The sequence below is a fragment of the Heterocephalus glaber genome, unplaced genomic scaffold (assembly GCF_053883595.1).
Source record: "Heterocephalus glaber isolate CG9 unplaced genomic scaffold, H.glaber_assembly_v1.0 deba00001504, whole genome shotgun sequence".
Taxonomy (NCBI): domain Eukaryota; kingdom Metazoa; phylum Chordata; class Mammalia; order Rodentia; family Bathyergidae; genus Heterocephalus; species Heterocephalus glaber.
The window spans coordinates 71,715,608-71,732,872 of record NW_028258324.1 but is presented as its reverse complement, the minus strand read 5'-3'; the positions used below and the strand labels follow the sequence as shown (position 1 = coordinate 71,732,872).

Here is a 17,265-nt window from a genome sequence, read left to right as displayed (position 1 = left end):
CAAAGGTAAAATATCCTTTGCTTAGACGAGGCTTCTTAGACTCAATTTTAAGAGAGTCCTAAAGACCCTAAACATCAGAAAGGGGTGGTGCACACACTTGTAATCCCAGCACTGTGGGAGGCTGAGGCAGGGGGATCACAAGTTCAAGCCCATACTGGGCAATTTAGAAAGACCCTGTCTCAAAATAAAAAATTTTAAAAAGTGGTTGAGGGTGTGGCTCAGTGTAAAGATGGTAAACTCAATCCCCAGTAACATACCTTCCCCTCAATGAAATGTGCCCTGAAAATAAAATTTAGAAAGTTAGCTTTCTAGAGCTAACTGTTGTATGTGGATTTTTCTGAAAATAATTGTGGTTTTTTTTGGTACTGGGGATAGAACTCAGGTCCTTGCACTTGCGAGGCAGGTGGTGGAACCACTGAGCTAAATTCCCAGGCCAGAATTCTGTATTTTTAACAGAAAACCATTACCAAAAAACCTTTAAGAAGCATTAGGAATTGATATATTATTGCTGTGTCACCAACATTCAACTCATATCTGAAAAACCAAAGAACAAAAACTTTGCCAGATTCCAGTAGGAGGCTGGGGAAAGGATTTTTTGCTGTGTCTACACCCGGGAACATCGAGTGCTGTTTTATGTTGGATTTCAGTTAGGAAACACAGTATCAACAAATGGGTTGGTTGTAACAGCTGTGCAGAAACTCTTAACACATCACAGATTCTTTTATCTGTTAGTATTTCAGAGTTTGGTGCTTTCAAATCGTTCTAAGGTTAAATTCTTTGCATCCTCACAGATGATCAAGGAACGGATGAAACACACAAGGAAGGATGCTCTATGTCCTGACAACCCAACCAAGAGCTTTTACTGCTTCACATTTGGGATGGCCTTGGGGACTGACATCACAGCACATTCAGAAGAGTTATCACAATAAAACCATCCATCTATTCTGATCACACCCAGTAACACTGCTATCTGTGGAGAACTCAGTGTGTCCCACCTGGTAAACAACAGTAATTTATCTCACAGTAGCACCCAAGGTTATTCCACAAATAATCTGTGGTTAAATCTCATTCAGCCTTCACTATAATGAAACATCATCAATATACAATCAAGGATAATCCAGTTTTACACATGGTAACAATATATGTGCCCAACCAGACCTGTGTCATTGCTAAGAATTCTCTCTTGCCTCCCAGCCCCGTCAAATGAAATCAGAAAAGAGGAAGAATCCACATGGAGCCAGCTTTCACCTCTCTTCAACAGTATACATGATAAACAAAACACAAGAATTGCTTCTATAACAGGTAGCTTGAAGCCTAGAGTACCTATAAGAAAGTCAGAATTGTAAATTACTTACACTATTTTAATCTTTTTCTTTTTTTAAATATTGGGGATTGAACCACATCTCCAAGCACACACACACACACACACACACACACACACACACACACACACACACTCTCTCTCTCTCTCTCTCTCTCTCCCACCTGCCTTTCTGAGACAGGGTCTTATTAAATTGCCTAAGCTGGGCTCAAACTTGGGATCCTCCTGCTTAGCTTGAGTGCTGGGATTATAGGTGTGTACCACGATGCTCAGTTACACTGAGCTTTCTAAATTTAAAAAAGAAAAAGAAGGGCCGGGGATTTAGCTCAGTGGTTCCATGCCTGCGTCTCAAGCTCAAGCTCAAGGTCCTGAGTTTGATCCCCGGTACCAAAAAAAAGAAAAGAAGGCCGGGGGTTTAGCTCAGTGGTTCTGCCGCCTGCCTCACAAGCCCAAGGACCCGAGTTTGATCCCTGGTACCGAAAAGAAAAAGAAAACAGTCTGCCAAGTTAAAAACAGAAGTTCCTATACCATGTAAATCTTCTTAACCTTTTCAATGTCTTAATTCAGCTAACGTATTATAACCTATCTATTGTAAAGCAGCACTAACACAGCCAGTCATGGTGGTCAGCAGGCTGAAGTAGGAGGATCACCATGTGTTTGAGGCCAGCCCAGGCTACACAGTGAGTTCAAGAACAGCTTAAATGACATAGCAAAACCCTGTCTCAAAAACAAATGGGGGAGGGGGCCCACGGGGCGGGGGCGGGGCGGGGATTTAGCTCAGTGGTTCTAGCCAAGGATCCAAGTTCCATCCCCGGTACCAAAAAAAAAAAAAAAACAGGGTCAGGGATTTAGCTCAGTGGTTTCGCTGCCTGCTATGCAAGCGCAAGGACCAGAGTTCAACCCCCAGTACCAAAACAAACAAACAAACAAAATGGCTAGAGAGCTGGACATTCTGCTGAATTCTTTCTAGACACAGCATTCTGGACTATCATAAAGTTATAAAATTAAATGTAAATGTAGCACATTTTATTTGATAACTCAGAAGGGATTTCTGTGAATGTGAATTTTAATTGAATTAAACAAATGTAGTATTAGAAAGTATCTAATAATAATTGATATGGCATAGAAACTGCTTTTTGGAAGACCTTTTTTTTCTTTTGCCATTCTTTCAACTGTCTTTCTCACCAAATGCTATTAAAAATCAATAGTAGGGCTGGGGATTTAGCTCAGTGGCACCGCGCCTGCCTTGCAAGCTCAAGGTCCTTGAGTTCAATACCTGGTACCAAAAAAAAGAAAAAGTAAAACAAAAATCAATAAAAAAAAAAAAATCAATAGTCATCTGAGCTTCTTAACTCTTACAGATTCTAGATGAAAGAATTTTTACCCTGATGATCAAAAAAATGATAAGTAAAAGTATTTGGTAAAAGGTCCATACAATTATGGAATTATGATTGGTGACATTAGAAGTTTTGTTAGATTGGTAACTCAGGTTTCAAAGAATATTTATGAAAACTGTGTCTTAGTTACATTACACTTCAATAATTGAGATCCCAACCAAAATCCAGTCTCTGAGGTGTTAATGCAAGACATTTATTAGTTATTTTAGCACAATAATTACATTAAAATGTCCCCATATACAAACTGTTAAAGTCTAAAGTCACAAAAAATACAAACTTAGGTATGTGAATGAAGTTAGAAAAATATTATTTGAAAACAAGTTCTACATCATCAACACTGGGCCAAAAAAGGAAGAGAGAGGGGAAGGGGGGGAGAGAGAGGAAAGGGGGGGGGAGAAGAAGAGAGGGAGAGAGGGAGAGAGGGAGAGAGGGAGAAAGGGAGAGAGAGAGAGAGAGAGAGAGACAGAGAGAGAAACATGGAAAACATCACATTTCAATAGAGCAACCCTGAGCAGTCTGGCGTGTCTGAGCATTGCAACAATACAGCATGTTTTATGGGACTGCCTACTTCAAATGTATGCGAAACATTACATTCCTTCTTTCAAAGTTAAACATCCAATGGAAAAAAGAGGTAATAAACCAATTTTTAGCTAGTTGTCAGTAGAAAAATTCAACAATTCCATACATTCAAAAAGAAAATACATTTTTTAAAATTCTCAAACAAAAGCAAACATAATCAAATGGAAATAAAACTAGAATAAATCAAGGCCAATCATGAAGTATGAGTGTGTGCGAGAGCTACACCCAGCCCTCTCTGTCCACCCGGCCCTTGGACAAGATACAGACTGGTGAGAAGCAGCAGAAAGATGTCAACACAATCTTTAAAAGGCAGTACTACCAGTTTTGAAGTCTTCTACACAAAAACCTACAAAACAACTGCACACCCAAAATGGAGAGAATTGTGTGTGATTTGATGGTGTACTTTCCTGGGGTAGGAGTTTTCTATTTCATAAACTGATAAACCTAAACTCTTCCCTCTCAAATGTGGTCCCTCCTGGGCCAGGGATGTAGCTCAGTGGCACCACACCTGCCTTACAAGCACAAGGTCCTGAGTTCAATCCCCGGTACCCAAGGAAAAAAAAAAAAAAAAAGTGGTCCCTCCCTCAAGCATCTCCTGCTGAGATTCCAGGGCCAGAGTACTTGGGAGAGACATCAACCCTTGCGACTAGATCCCTGTTGAAGAGGAGGTGCTTCCTGAATGTTAGAAGTCCTTGCAGGGGGACTGCTTATACTTTCATGATCCAAATTTCACCTCTCCAAAGTAGTTTCATACCAGAGGATCTGCAATTACACTTACTTTACCTTCTTCTGGATATGGTACCAATTATTTCCTTTAATCTGAAAGGATCAGTACCTTAAGAGTTTTTAAAAAAACTCTATACAATCAGTAACAATAAAAACTTAAAAGAGCACTTTATTCCAGATTTGAAACCAGAACTGTTCTCTAAGATTTCAAAACATAGTCTATCATTTATATTCTATTTCTAAAAACTCATTCAAAGTTTACTATTGTGAAGATGCACAGTACTTATCCTAAATGACTCTAGATTTTTTTAACCTATTAATTTGGAAAAATAAAGAACAATAAGAAAGAACCATCGAAACAATCCTCAGAACATGTGAATGTAAGGTTAATGCTCACAATAAGAAATTTTACACCCATGTCTTGGGTGTGATCCACCAATCCTACTGGAATGCAGTATAAAAAGTTATCTCGAGTTCAAAGAGCTATCAATCCTGAACAGACATTGAGTCAAATCAGAATCTGGGTGTGGCAGTGTGTGCCTGCAGTTCAGAGCTATAAGAATGCTGAGGTAGGAGGACTGCTTGAGCCCAGGAGCTCAACACCAGCCTGAGCAACTCAGCAAGACCCTATCTCAGAACCAAACCAAACCAAAACAAGGGCGGCTGAGGATATTAGCTCAGCAGCAGAGCAATTGGTTAATTTGTACAAGAGCCTGGGTCTGATCCCCAGGGCAGGAAAAAATAATCCCATTAGAAACTTGCCTAATTGTAGTTTTAAATATGTTGCAATTTATATTCACTTTGGTGTTGTTACAGAAGTTACTTTTTATCTTATAACATCTCAGTATTCCAACAATACAGGATTGGAGGACAGTATGACTTAGTTCCATTTTCTTTAACTTCTCAATTTTTATTTTGATAGCTGATGATCCTGCTCAAAAGGCTAACTCTGATTATAAAAACTCAATACAAGGGCTGGGGATTTAGCTCAGTGGTTCCGCCAGTCTGCCTCGCAAGCGCAAAGACCCGAGTTCGATCCCTGGTACCGAAAAAAATTCGATACACAATAATAGAGTAGTCAAATTTTCAGAAGACTGTAGCTCTAGATAAACATAAAATTTCATGATAAAGATAACTTTGGCCCAACTTCCAAATAACAAAAAGGAACTTAAGGGCCGGGGATTTAGCTCAGTGGTTCCGGTGCCTGCCTTGCAAGCACAAGATCCCGAGTTCAATCCCCAGTACCAAAAAAAAGAACTTAATTTGGAGAAATACTCTTCAAAGTTTACCCAGAGCTACTCTAAACTAGAAAACTTTAAATTAAAATAGGTATCATCCAGATATTCATAAAGTGAAACAAATAGGCTGACAGATTAAACTTCACTAAAAAGCAAGCTTACAGAAGGGAAGAGGAGGGACAGGGAAGGGAAATTCACTGCAGTACTGGTGACCTCAGCCCCTTTATGAAAGCACATGTTCTCATTTGGGTTACAATATCCTGATTCATGCTGAATATTCAAAAGCAAATGAAAAAGTCCAACCAAAAATGTGTAAAGAAAAAAATGTGAGATTGAATTAAATAATAAAATTTTAAAAGAACAAGAAATAAAAGACATCAGATGACTTTTATAAAATACTAAAATTAAAAAGAATTGCTCTTGCACACTGTGCTCACAAAGGGAAAGGAGGTTCCATCAAGCCCTGCAGAGCACAAGGAGGAGGAGGTGGTTTGCCCAGGCATCAGCAGAAAGAGGCCCCGAAGAACTACCCTCAGCTTCTTCTACATCGTGTCCCGGAAGGAAAAGCAAAGCTGCAAAATGCTGAAGGTTTTAGGAGTGTAACGGTGCTTAGGAAAAATCACTGGTCTGGTGTTGCCGCAGCCCCAGTGTTGAGAGACACGCTAGGTTTCTGGGAGGAAAAAAATAGAAAGGGCGGAAAAAGAAGGAGGGGAAGGGGAAGGAAAGGGCAGAAAAGCACAGGTCATTAGTAAACAGCAAGTTCAACAGAGCAAGATGCTTATAAACCCCTACATGTGGTTATTTGTGGAGCGGAGCTGCTCTCAGGACTATAGATAGTGCTCTGAGAGAAATCAAAATAGCAAAATCTAATGAGCTAGATGCTCATTAGAATTGAGTCACAACATGCACATCACCCCCTCCCTATTTCCTCCCTTCTCCACTGAAACATGCATATTCTTAGTAAAATGCCTGCTTTAAAGTACTTTAGAGATTAAATTCAGAATTCAAACAACCCAGAGGTACAAGTTATGCCCTACCTAGGGGTAGAAAGATACCTGCGACCAGAAGGACCTGCTCTCGTAATGTCACTGGGTAGTTCCTTAAAGACTTCAGCTGCTTTTGTCACCAGCAAACAAAGTCATAAAACACTAAGGCCAGGCTGCATGGATTCCTTCTCTTTCTCCCTGCATTAGTAAGACCTGGGAGTGCAGAGACTACTGCATAGAGACTGAGTCTCTTCTGGGCAGAATCAACACCTGCTGCAGAAGAAACTGAGCCTATTTTGGGTTGCTCATTCCCTCTTAGGTGAAAATGGCATCCACTCTTTCCAAATGGATCATCGAATCAACACCTCTAGCATTCCCTTCCTCTAACACTATCTCCTGGTAAAAGAAAGCTGAATTTACTCTTTTTTTAAAAGTTCATGTACCAGTTTCTTCTTTAATCACAGAGATATTTGCATCTATTATCTTAAAACCAAGCATGTGGATGACTGCTTTCAAAGCATACCTAAATTATCACTTGCTAATGTTAATGTCACTGGGTAAAACTAATATCCATATATGTCACAACAAATAGAACTTAATTATCAATAACTCTGAGGTACAGAGATATATACAACAGTTCTTAAGTCACGGAATAAAGACTAACTCCTGCAACAGCTGCCATTGCTAGCCTCCAGCTTTCTGGAGGCCTCAGAAGCTGAACAACCCCATGGCAGCTCCGGGGAAGGCTTCTGGTGGCCGAGGTACTCAGCCAAGTAGAGAAACACAGCAGCAGTAGTGTCCAGTGCAGGCCTCCACTCTGCTAATGCACCTCAAACGCTGGGCCCAGAACACAGTGTGCTGGAGCACCAGAAGCCAACTCATTCGGGTCAACTGCGTCAGCCTGGTCACAACTGCAAATTAAGTGCAGTTATTTATAAAAGCACAACACATGACTCTCACACAGGCTACCTAAGAAAAGATTTATATAATGCACCCTGCTGTGGAGAGACTCCTGCTAGAACACTGAGAACTCTGCTTGTCACAAAGATACTAGGCCAGGGGTTCATGCTGGCTATCAGGGGAGCACCCACAGGAGCTCAATGCAAGCTGAGAACATCAAAGCCTCACTAGTGGGCCAGGGTTAGAAATAAATCTCAAAAGCAATAGTTATGGGAAAGATATAGAAAAAACAGACCGAGGACAAAAGACAAAGGAGAGCGCCTGTAATGTATCCCTGGCAGATTTCCTAATATTGGGGTTGGGAAAGCAAACTAAGTACAGCCTACACTCAGGAAAGAGACCTGCCTTAAAGAGTTGGAGACGCCAAATGCCTCCCACGTAACACAATCTGATGATAAGCACTCTGCATCCATAAGAGTATTTTTAAGATAGATCCAATCATGACTAGTACAGCTCCAACAGATATTTAAGGACTATCAGAGGAAACTCATTTTTCTCTTTCCAACATTAGAGATTTTATGTAGCAGATGGCCTTACGTCCAACAATAACAATAACCTCGGAAATAATTCATGTGCTTCCACTAGCAATCCTCTTCAAAGGAGCATGCCAAGGGTTTCCTGTGCATGTTTCACTCACACATCTGGGGAACTTGGGGACCACTTACCTGTAGTATCATTCCCTTCTATGGCATGGTCACCATTGGCTAGCACAGTTGGTTTAGAAGATGGAGTACCTGCAACAATCACAGAGAATAACTGCCAATGTAACAAACAGAAAAATAAAAAATCATATCCAACTACTGCCTTGTTTTGGAACTTAAGATTGAACCAGTGACTTCACAGTGACCTATATCCTCAGCTCTTCTTTTTCTTTTTGTTTTTTTTGTCTCTTAATTTTTTAACTTCGTCACTTTTTTGAGACAGAATCTAGCTAAACTGCTAAGTTGGCCGGGCTGGGCTGGAACTTGCAATCTTCCCATCTCAGCCTACCAGAGTGCTAGGATAACAGATGTGTACTACTACTCCCCACTCTAACTACTGTTTTGTTTTGTTTTTTTGGTACTGGGGATCGAACTCGGGTCCTTGCGCTTGTAACTTCTGTTTTATTAGTAGAATTTTTATTCTCTTCATAGTATTAGCTTAAAGTACATAAAAACTGTCCACAATTTAAAGCTTTAAAAAATGGAAACTCAGAACAGAACTGAGTCATTCATTTCTACTTGATCCAAGCACTATAAGTAATACCATTACAGGAAAGGCCTTTCCAATAAGCAAGGCTGTCCTTTTCCTTCTATAAATTACCATCAAAGATTATCATTAAACGCAACAAAACCATCATGAAGCACCACAGGCTCAGGATCCGTGATGGAAATCAAATACTCCAAAGACACCGAGTTATTTAAACAATTCCCAACAGGAAGTTCAGGCACCGTTGCTGCCCTGGAGATGAGGCTTGCACAGAAGACACTAGAAGCACTTCTAGAAGCCGAGGGCTGCGCTTCTGTGCTTCCTTTAAATCAGCTCACACAGGACACTTATGTCTCATTCTTTTCTTTTTTTTTCTTTTGGATAGAACTTGGGTCCTTGCGCTTGCACAGCAGGCGGCGAAACCACTGAGCTAAATCCCCGGCCCTTATGTCTCATTCTTAATGAACTAAGCATGATGAACATCGCATATGTGTCTGCCATTCCTTTATCTTTGGCAAACTGAATGGTCACTTTTTTTTTTTTACAACTTTTTTAGGTACCAGGGATCGAACTCAGGAGCTTGGACTTGCAAGGCAGGTGTGGCGCCACTGAGCTAAATCCCCAGCCATTTTTACTATTTTTAAATTGGACTGTTTGTTTTATTAGTGAATTCTGGGACTTCTTTATATACTTAAAATAAAAGTCTTTTATCAGATGAGTTTTGTAAATTTTTTCTGGTCTTTTTTTTCTTTTGTAGTACAAGAAATTGAACTTGGGGGCCTTACAATTGCTGGGCAGGTGCTGTACCACAGATCTACATCTCTGGCACAAGTTTTGTAAATACTGTCTTTAATTTACTGTATTTTCTTTTTCTTTCTTTCTTTTTTTTTTGGTACAGGGGATTGAACTCAGGTCCTTGTGTTCGCAAGGTAGGAGCAGTGCTGCTGAGCTACATCTCTGGCCCTTGATTTTCTTAACAGTGTCTCTCAAATCTATCATTTTTTCCTGGATCTTTTGATGATGTATCTAAGAAATTTTTGCTTAACCCAAGGTCACAGGATTTTCCATGCTGTCCTTTAAAATGTTTTATAGTTTTCATATTTAGGTTTCACATTGAGGTTTATGATATATTTGGAGTCAAATATTGTATGTGGGATAGGATGAGGTTCTAGGTTTGTATTTGTATGCACAGATACCTGATTGTTCAGCATCATTTGTTGAAAAGGCTACCCTTAGTCTATTGAATTGCTGGGCAAATGTGCAACTCTGTGGAAAATCAATTGACCATATTATATGCAAGTCTATTTCTGGGCTTTCTATATTTTATTCTTTTCCTTTGACCTAGGAGTCTATTCATTTTACCAATACCATGTCTTGATCATTGTATTTATATATAGTGACTCTAAAATAAGATAAGGCCACCACATTGGGTCTTTTCCAAAATTGTTTAGTTCTTTTGCTTTTCCATATAAATTTTAGAACCAGTTACTGATGTACACAAAAATCTTAATGAGATTTTGTGTGTAACATACAGACGAATTTGGGGAAGCACAACCCTATGTGAAAGGCTCTGATTCTAACATTTTAGCAATCTGCCTAGCTCTAAAGTGAGCCTGCTGACCCAAAAAATTCCTAAAAATCATTCTCAAGATCCTCAGAGACATTTTTCATAAGAAAAGCAAAAATCAGGGCCGGGGATTTAGCTCAGTGCTTCTGCCACCTGCCTCGCAAGCGTAAGGACCCGAGTTCAATCCCTGATACCAAAAAATAAATAAATAGATAGATAAATAAATTAAATAAATAAAAGCAAAAATCTAGAACATATTACTAAATATAAATGTCAGATTTTACTTTAGAAGATAACAGATAAGTGCTGTCTAATTCCTGGACTTCAAAAATCCAAGGCCAAAATCCTTCACACAATCTTCCTTGAAAAGACCACTCTGTTATCTCAGAGGGGCAAATGAAGAGAGCCATTTAAAAGGACATGGCAGACCACACAGAGAACATCAATTCAATAAGGATAGAAGGAATAAAGAAGTGAAGGATGATAAACTTTTACTAAATATCCACTATGTAACACATACCCTAAGTCTTCACATACTGTACTTATCCAGAGAGATGCCAGATATGTTCCATACCATTTGGCAGAAACAAATTCCTTTTCACCCTCACACAATAAGCTTTTAAGATTTATTCTTCTTAGCTCAAGAAAGAATGTACATTTTGGGGGTTGAGGATTTAGCTCAGTGGTACCTGAGCCTGCCTCGCAAGTGCAAGGTCCTGAGTTCAATCCCCAGTACCACCCCCCCCCCAAAAAAAGGAATGTACATTTTTAAATATCTGCCTCATGGGCTCGGGATTTAGCTCAGTGGTTATGCCACCTGCATCCCAAGTGCAAGGTTCTAAGTTCGATCCTTGGTACCAAAAAAAAAAAAAAGAAAATCTGCCTCATTTTAAAATGCAGATTATAAGAAAATGGAAATTATAAAAATTGACACCATCTTTTGGTCATAAGAGTGATAAAACCATCTTATAATTTGATAGTAGCTGGTGTTGGCAAATAGGTAATGTCGTATGCCATTAGGAGAATTATAAATTGGAACAACCTTTTTATGTGATAGTCTGGCAACCTATCAAATTGTGAAATGTCCATTTAACTCAACAATCTATTTTTGGTATTAAATTCATAATGAGATACAAAAGCACACAAAAATAAATGTAAATAGGCTGATTATGGCATTGTTTAAAATGATCAGAAAAAAACATGAAAGACTATATACCAAACACATTGGGAACTGCCAAGAAAGGATGCCAAGGCTAAGGGCAGGAAGGAAGGGTTTCACAATGTCCTATTTTTAATTGAGCACATTCAAGCATTAAGAACTTAAAATGGAGGGCCAGGGATTTAGCTCAGTGGTTCCACTGCTTGCCTTCCAATTGAAAGGTCCTGAATTCAATCCCTGATACCAAATAAAAAACAAAGAACTTAAAATGGATAAAGGTGGGCCAGGGATTTAGCTCAGTGGTTCTGCCGCCTGCCCCACAAGCCCAAGGACCCAAGTTTAATACCCGGTACCAAAAAAAAAAAAAATGGATAAAGGTAAGACACATGTGTTAGGTATAATATACTACCACAAGTATTTTAAAACACCACAGCCGGGTGTGGTGGCGCATGCCTATAATCCCAGCACTCAGGAGGCTGGGGCAGGAGGATCATGTGAGTTCAAGGCCAGCCTGAACTACACAGTAAGACCCTGTTTCCAAAAAATCAAAACAAAAACTCAGCAGAAAGTGTGTGTGTTGGGGTTTTTTTGTTTTGTTTTGTTTAAGAGTAAAATATTAGGGCTGGGCATGTTGACACACACCTGTAATCCCAGCACTTGGGAGGCCGAGGCAGAAGGATCACCAGGAATTTGAGTCCAACCTGAGCTACATACTGAGACCTTGTCTCACAAAACTAATAATAAAATTTTTTTTTAAAGAATACAGTATTGGGCCAGGGATTTAGTTCAATGGTGCTACCACCTGCCTCTCAATTGGAAAAAAAAATTTTTTTTTTTGGTACCGGAGATTGAACTCAGGACCTTGCGCTTGCAAGGCAGGCGGCAGAACCACGGAGCTAAAGCCCCAGGCCCAAAATAATACAGTATTAAAGCTGAGCATGTAGCTCAGGGTAGAGCACATTACTACATCCCTACGAAAAAAGAAAAAGCAGAAGAAATAAAACATCTAGAAATCAAAGGTAGCCTTCAGTGACCAGAAATTATGAGAACTATCCAGGAAATTCAAAGCCACAGAGACCACAAGAGGAGAAACCACAGCCCCAAGAAGGCAACAGGAGTCCTGAGTCCCCTACCAGAAGCTTCAGGCTGGCTGGTCCGAGTTCCCTCATGCTCAGCTCCCTCCACCCCAGTCAGCCAGCCTGTGCCAATTCCAGATGGCACAAGAGCAAGCCACTTCACCAGGGTCCTAAGACACCCAGAGGATCATCTGCTGGCATATCATACCCGTCCTGGCAGCCCTGTCGAATACCTGCCTGAGGCAAGTGTAGAACACTCAAGTATCAAAGCATCAAGCATCAGGTAGACGGTATTTGCAAACAACCGAGGCAAGGGCAGCACATTCACAGGGATTAAATGCCACTCAGGGAAACAGCAAGTAGGAGACTTATTAAAAAGAAACACATTTCCCTCAGAGAGACAAGAGAAAATATCACACATCCACGAAACAAAAGCAAAGCCTAAAGAAAGTGAATTATCTAATGACTAACAAATTCTTTTGCAAGTCAGATGGTTTCTAATCCTTGGTTTTCATCATGATTGAAGGAGTTCATAATGGAATTGTTATCTAGTAAAACTGAGAATTTTGAAAATATTACTCTACACACTCTTGGTATATAACTCAAAATATTAACATTGCCATAATAAAGCTCCCATTACTACATACTGAATTTGGCTATCTGAATGTTTCTTGATGTCTTCAAAATTAATAGAAATAAAATTGCTAAATCCTATCTTATTATAGCAAGAAATACTGATTCACAGATGCCTGATCTAATTTTAGAAAAATAATAGGTCCCATCATCTCATCAAGAAAAGCATTTCCAACCAAATCAACTTTTAAGGTTAAAAACAACTTATCAAAAATTGTAATGTATGTTATTTCTTTGGCATCTTTGTCCTAGGTAGCTCTCAGATTAACTTGATAATTAAGTTTAAAAAGTGCATGATTTTTCTGAGAAACCCAAAGTATAAATAAATTAAAGAGCAAAATAAAAGATAATAGGAGCCAGGCATGGTGGTGCCCGTGGTGCCCACCTGTAACCCTATTACTCGGAAGTTAGAGGCCAGCCTGGACTATGTAGCAAGACCCTGTCTCAAAAGAACCAAAAAAATAGGACAGAAGATAATCAGAAACTGGGAGATAGATCTTTTGGAAATGGAATAGAGACCAAGAGAAGGAGGGAGGAAGGAGTCAGAGGCAGAGAAAGAGATGTAAAAAGAATTGAGATGTGCTGATCTGGGCACAGCGGCCCATGCCTGGAATCCCAGCATTCACGAGGCTGAGGCAGGAGGATCGCTGAGGTCAAGTACACCCTGGGCTATACAGTGAATTCAAGGCCAGCCTGGGCTACACAGTGAGATCCTGTCTCAAAAGAAAAAAAAAGAAAAAGAAACAAAGAATTGAGATGTGTTGTGTACATGTACCAACTCCCCACATTGAATCTAATCATTGTGTGCTACAAATATGTGCATGAAAAAATAAGAGATTTTTTTAAAAGAACCTAAAAAGTAAATGTTTTAAGAAATTCCTGTTTTGGGGCCAGGGATTTAGCTCAGTGCTTCTGTCACCTGCCTCGAAAGTACAAGGTCCCAAGTTCGATCCCCAGTACCAAAAAAAAAAAAATTCCTGTTTTTCTTCTTATACCAGCATACTACTATTTTTTCTTTTCATTTCCAAAAAGAAACTATTAAAGAGTATGTGGTTATCCCTTGGTGTCCAAGTAAGACTGGTTCTAGGACACCCTACAGACATGGACAGCCAAACTAAAATTAAAGTCAGAAAACAACTCTTTTTGAAAAATTGCCACATTGACTTTATTTATTCATATATATATACTTCCTCAAATCTGGTTATTGAGCTAAGTTAAGATGGCTTAGGATTAGATATGTATATCTACCTAAATAAATACCTACCCCTTTGGTTTCTAGACACAACTGCTTATTAGTCTACACATCAACAAAAGCTAAGTGTGAACAAAATGATTTTAGTTCAGTTTAATAACCTGATAAAACTATTCCATTTCTTTTTCTTCCAATTCAATTTAATAAACAATGACTGCATATCTACCACAGGCCAAGAGCAGTGATTGTTCTGTTATGCACACCTGGCCCTGTTTCCTACTGGTCCCTGCATACAACTGCATGTGCTTCTCTAAGGGGTCTCTCCAGCCACTTGTTTCACTTTTTTTTTGCAGTACCAGGGATCGAATTCAGGACCTTGCGCTTACAAGACAGGCAACAGTACCACTGAGCTAAATCCCCAGCCCCAATTTCTTTTTTCATCTTTGGTTTCTTCCTTGAGGTTTCTGGTAAACTTTTCATTAGACTGTGCCTCTCTGTTTTTGCTAAATGTTACAGAAGCCATCATGGAGGGATAAATTGAACCCAGGGCCTCATGCATGGTACCTAAGTGCTGTACCACTAACCTACATCCCTGTCCCTTTTTGCTTTTGTTAAAGATGACATTCTGTGTGGAATACAAAAGTAAAGAAGGGAAGTGTAAGAAGATAAGGAGAGGCTGGGGATTTAGCTCAGTGGTTAAACACAAGGTCCCTAGTTCGATCCCTGGTACCCAACCCCCCCCCCAAAAGAAGACAAGGAGGGAAGCTTCAGTAAGAGACCACGCACAGCTTCATTATGACCCTACAAGTTCCATGACACCCAGGGATGTAGCTCAGTGGTTCCGTCACCTGCCTCGCAAGCACAAGGTCCCAAGTTTGATCCTGGGTACAAAAAACAAAAACAAGTTCCATGACAGAGGGAAGGCTCAAAGAAGAAAAGCACTTACCAAGAAGGTGAAAAGAGGGTATGGAGTGGTAGGAGTTAAAGGTGGGGTGGGATGAAAGTGAGGGGATGTTCTTGGAAGATTACATCTAAACTTAATTAAAAAAAAAATTGTGAACTGTGGAAATCAGTATGGAGATACCTCAAAGAACTAAGGCTAGAGGTCCCATTTGATCCGGCTATTCCCCTGCTGGGTATCTTCCCAAAAGAATTGAAAGAATCATACCACAGTGATATATGTGCACCCATGTTCATAGCAGCACAGCTTGTAATAGCTAAAGCTTGGAAACAGCCCAAATGCCCATCAACTTGAGACTGGATAAAGAAAATGTGGGTTTTTTTTAATAAAATGGAGTACTACTCAACCATAAAAAATGAGAAATTAGAGACATTTATAGCTAAATGGATGCACATTGAGGCTATACTCTTAAGTGAAATAAATAGGACACACGTGTAAATACTGAATAGTTTTTCTAGTGTGAGAAACTGAAAGTGTAAATAAGAACTAAAAGGTATAATAGATAATGTGAAATAGGAAGAAAAGGGGCAAAGGGGAAGGGGAAGTGGGAGGGGTAGAGGAAAGGAAAGAAGGGAATGGAATTAATATGAGAGAATGAAAAAAATGGAAAGAAAGTCTTTGTAAATAGGGAGGGATGGAGGGGTTGAAGGGAAGGCAGGGGAAGGGGGAAAAATAAGAACCAAGAGAGATTATGTAAAGGAGCAAATTTTCAATGATGAATAACATTTTATTGTATACCTAAAATGTACCAATAAAATAATATTTTTTTAAAAAATTTTATCAGACAGGGTCTTGGTATGTAGTTCATCCTGGCCTTGAACTCACAATGCAGCCCAAACTGGCCTCCAACTCAGCAATCCTCCTGCCTCAGCCTCCTGAGTGCTGGGATTACAGGCGAGTGCTGGAATTACAGGCATATGCCACCACGACCAGCTAAACCTTTTTTGTGTCTGTGTGAGATACTGAGGATTGAATCCAGGGGCGCTGTTCCACCAAGCTATAACCATAGCCCCCCTCCTTTTTTGAAGCAGGATCTCATTATGTAGCTCAGGTTGGCCTTGAACTCACTATGTAGCCCAGGCTGGCCTCATACCTGCAGCAATCTTCCTGCCTCAGCCTCCCCAGTGCTGGAATTACAGGTATGTACTACCATACCTGGCTCATTTTGAGAGGTTCTGCTAGTTGCCCAAACTGGCTTTGAACTTGTGCTTTCCCCCTTCAGGCATGTACCACCACACCCAGCTAAATCTAACTTTAAAGGATCGCATAATAACACTGTTAGCAAAAGGTGTAAATGACATTAGCCTCCAGACCTGTAGCTTCAACCCAGAACTCTTCTCTGAACCTTCTCATCTGACTGGCTGTTCATTTTCTCCAATTGGGTATCTAACAGATTACTTACTCACTGAATATATCCTAGCCCAAATTTCTTATGTTCCCCTCAAATCCTACTCCTATAGTCTTTACCATTTCAGGTGATACAGATTCTTTTTCATTTTCTCAGGCCGAAATCATCAAAATAATCCTGGATTCATGCTTAGCAATTTAAAGTCTCATACCTTAGTAAGAGCAAGTCTGGTGGCATGTGTTAATGTCTGATGAAAGGGGGTTCTAGAGTGAATGAGGAAAAAAGAAACTGAAGACAGATAGTAGATACATCTCTTTCAAAGAAAGGGCAAAGTAAAAGAAGTGAGGTAGATGTGGAATTCAGATAGGACTTTAATGGTGGAAAAAAATACGTTTTTATTTGGGGCTTTTGGTTTTGGTTGTTTTTTGTAGTCCAGGCTGGCCTAGAACTTGCTATGATCTTCCTGCCTCGGCCTCCTGAGTCCTGGCATTATACACATGCATGGCCACGCCTGGCTAAAATTATGGTATGTTTGATGCTGATAAATAACCTGGATAAATGAAAGGAAGTGATGAGCAGAAAATGGAAGCAACAACTAGCACAGTACCACCCGGAGCAGGACATGGGGAAAGGGGCTCAGAAGGCAGGTCACGTGCACGGACTAGGTATGTGGAAGCTCTCTTCTGACTGCCTCCACTGAGTCTCCACTGAAAAGGTCATCAGCTGAGAATAAGAACTGAAGACAAGTGCTTGAAGTCTGAACAGAGACAAGATGAAAGAGCTGTTTAGGAAAGCGGAGGACTTTACAAACTCATATGAGTTAGCTGACTTTTTTTTTTTTTGGTACCGGGGATCGAACTTGGGTCCTTGCACTTGCGCAGCAGGCAGCGAAACCACTGAGCTAAATCCCCGGCTCATATGAGTTAGCAAGAGA

General features: G+C 40.0%; 1 protein-coding gene across 38 annotated transcripts in view; it reads right to left on the bottom strand.

Annotated features, from left to right (window-relative positions):
• The window catches only part of Map4 (microtubule associated protein 4), a 165,839-nt gene that overhangs the window by 82,924 nt on the left and 65,650 nt on the right, over positions 1-17,265 (bottom strand). For all 38 annotated transcript variants that reach the window (XM_004834954.4, XM_004834955.4, XM_004834951.4 and 35 more), the window contains exon 3: positions 7,873-7,941. In XM_004834954.4, coding sequence (XP_004835011.2) covers positions 7,873-7,941 — 69 coding nt within the window. The remainder of the gene's footprint in view (positions 1-7,872; positions 7,942-17,265) is intronic.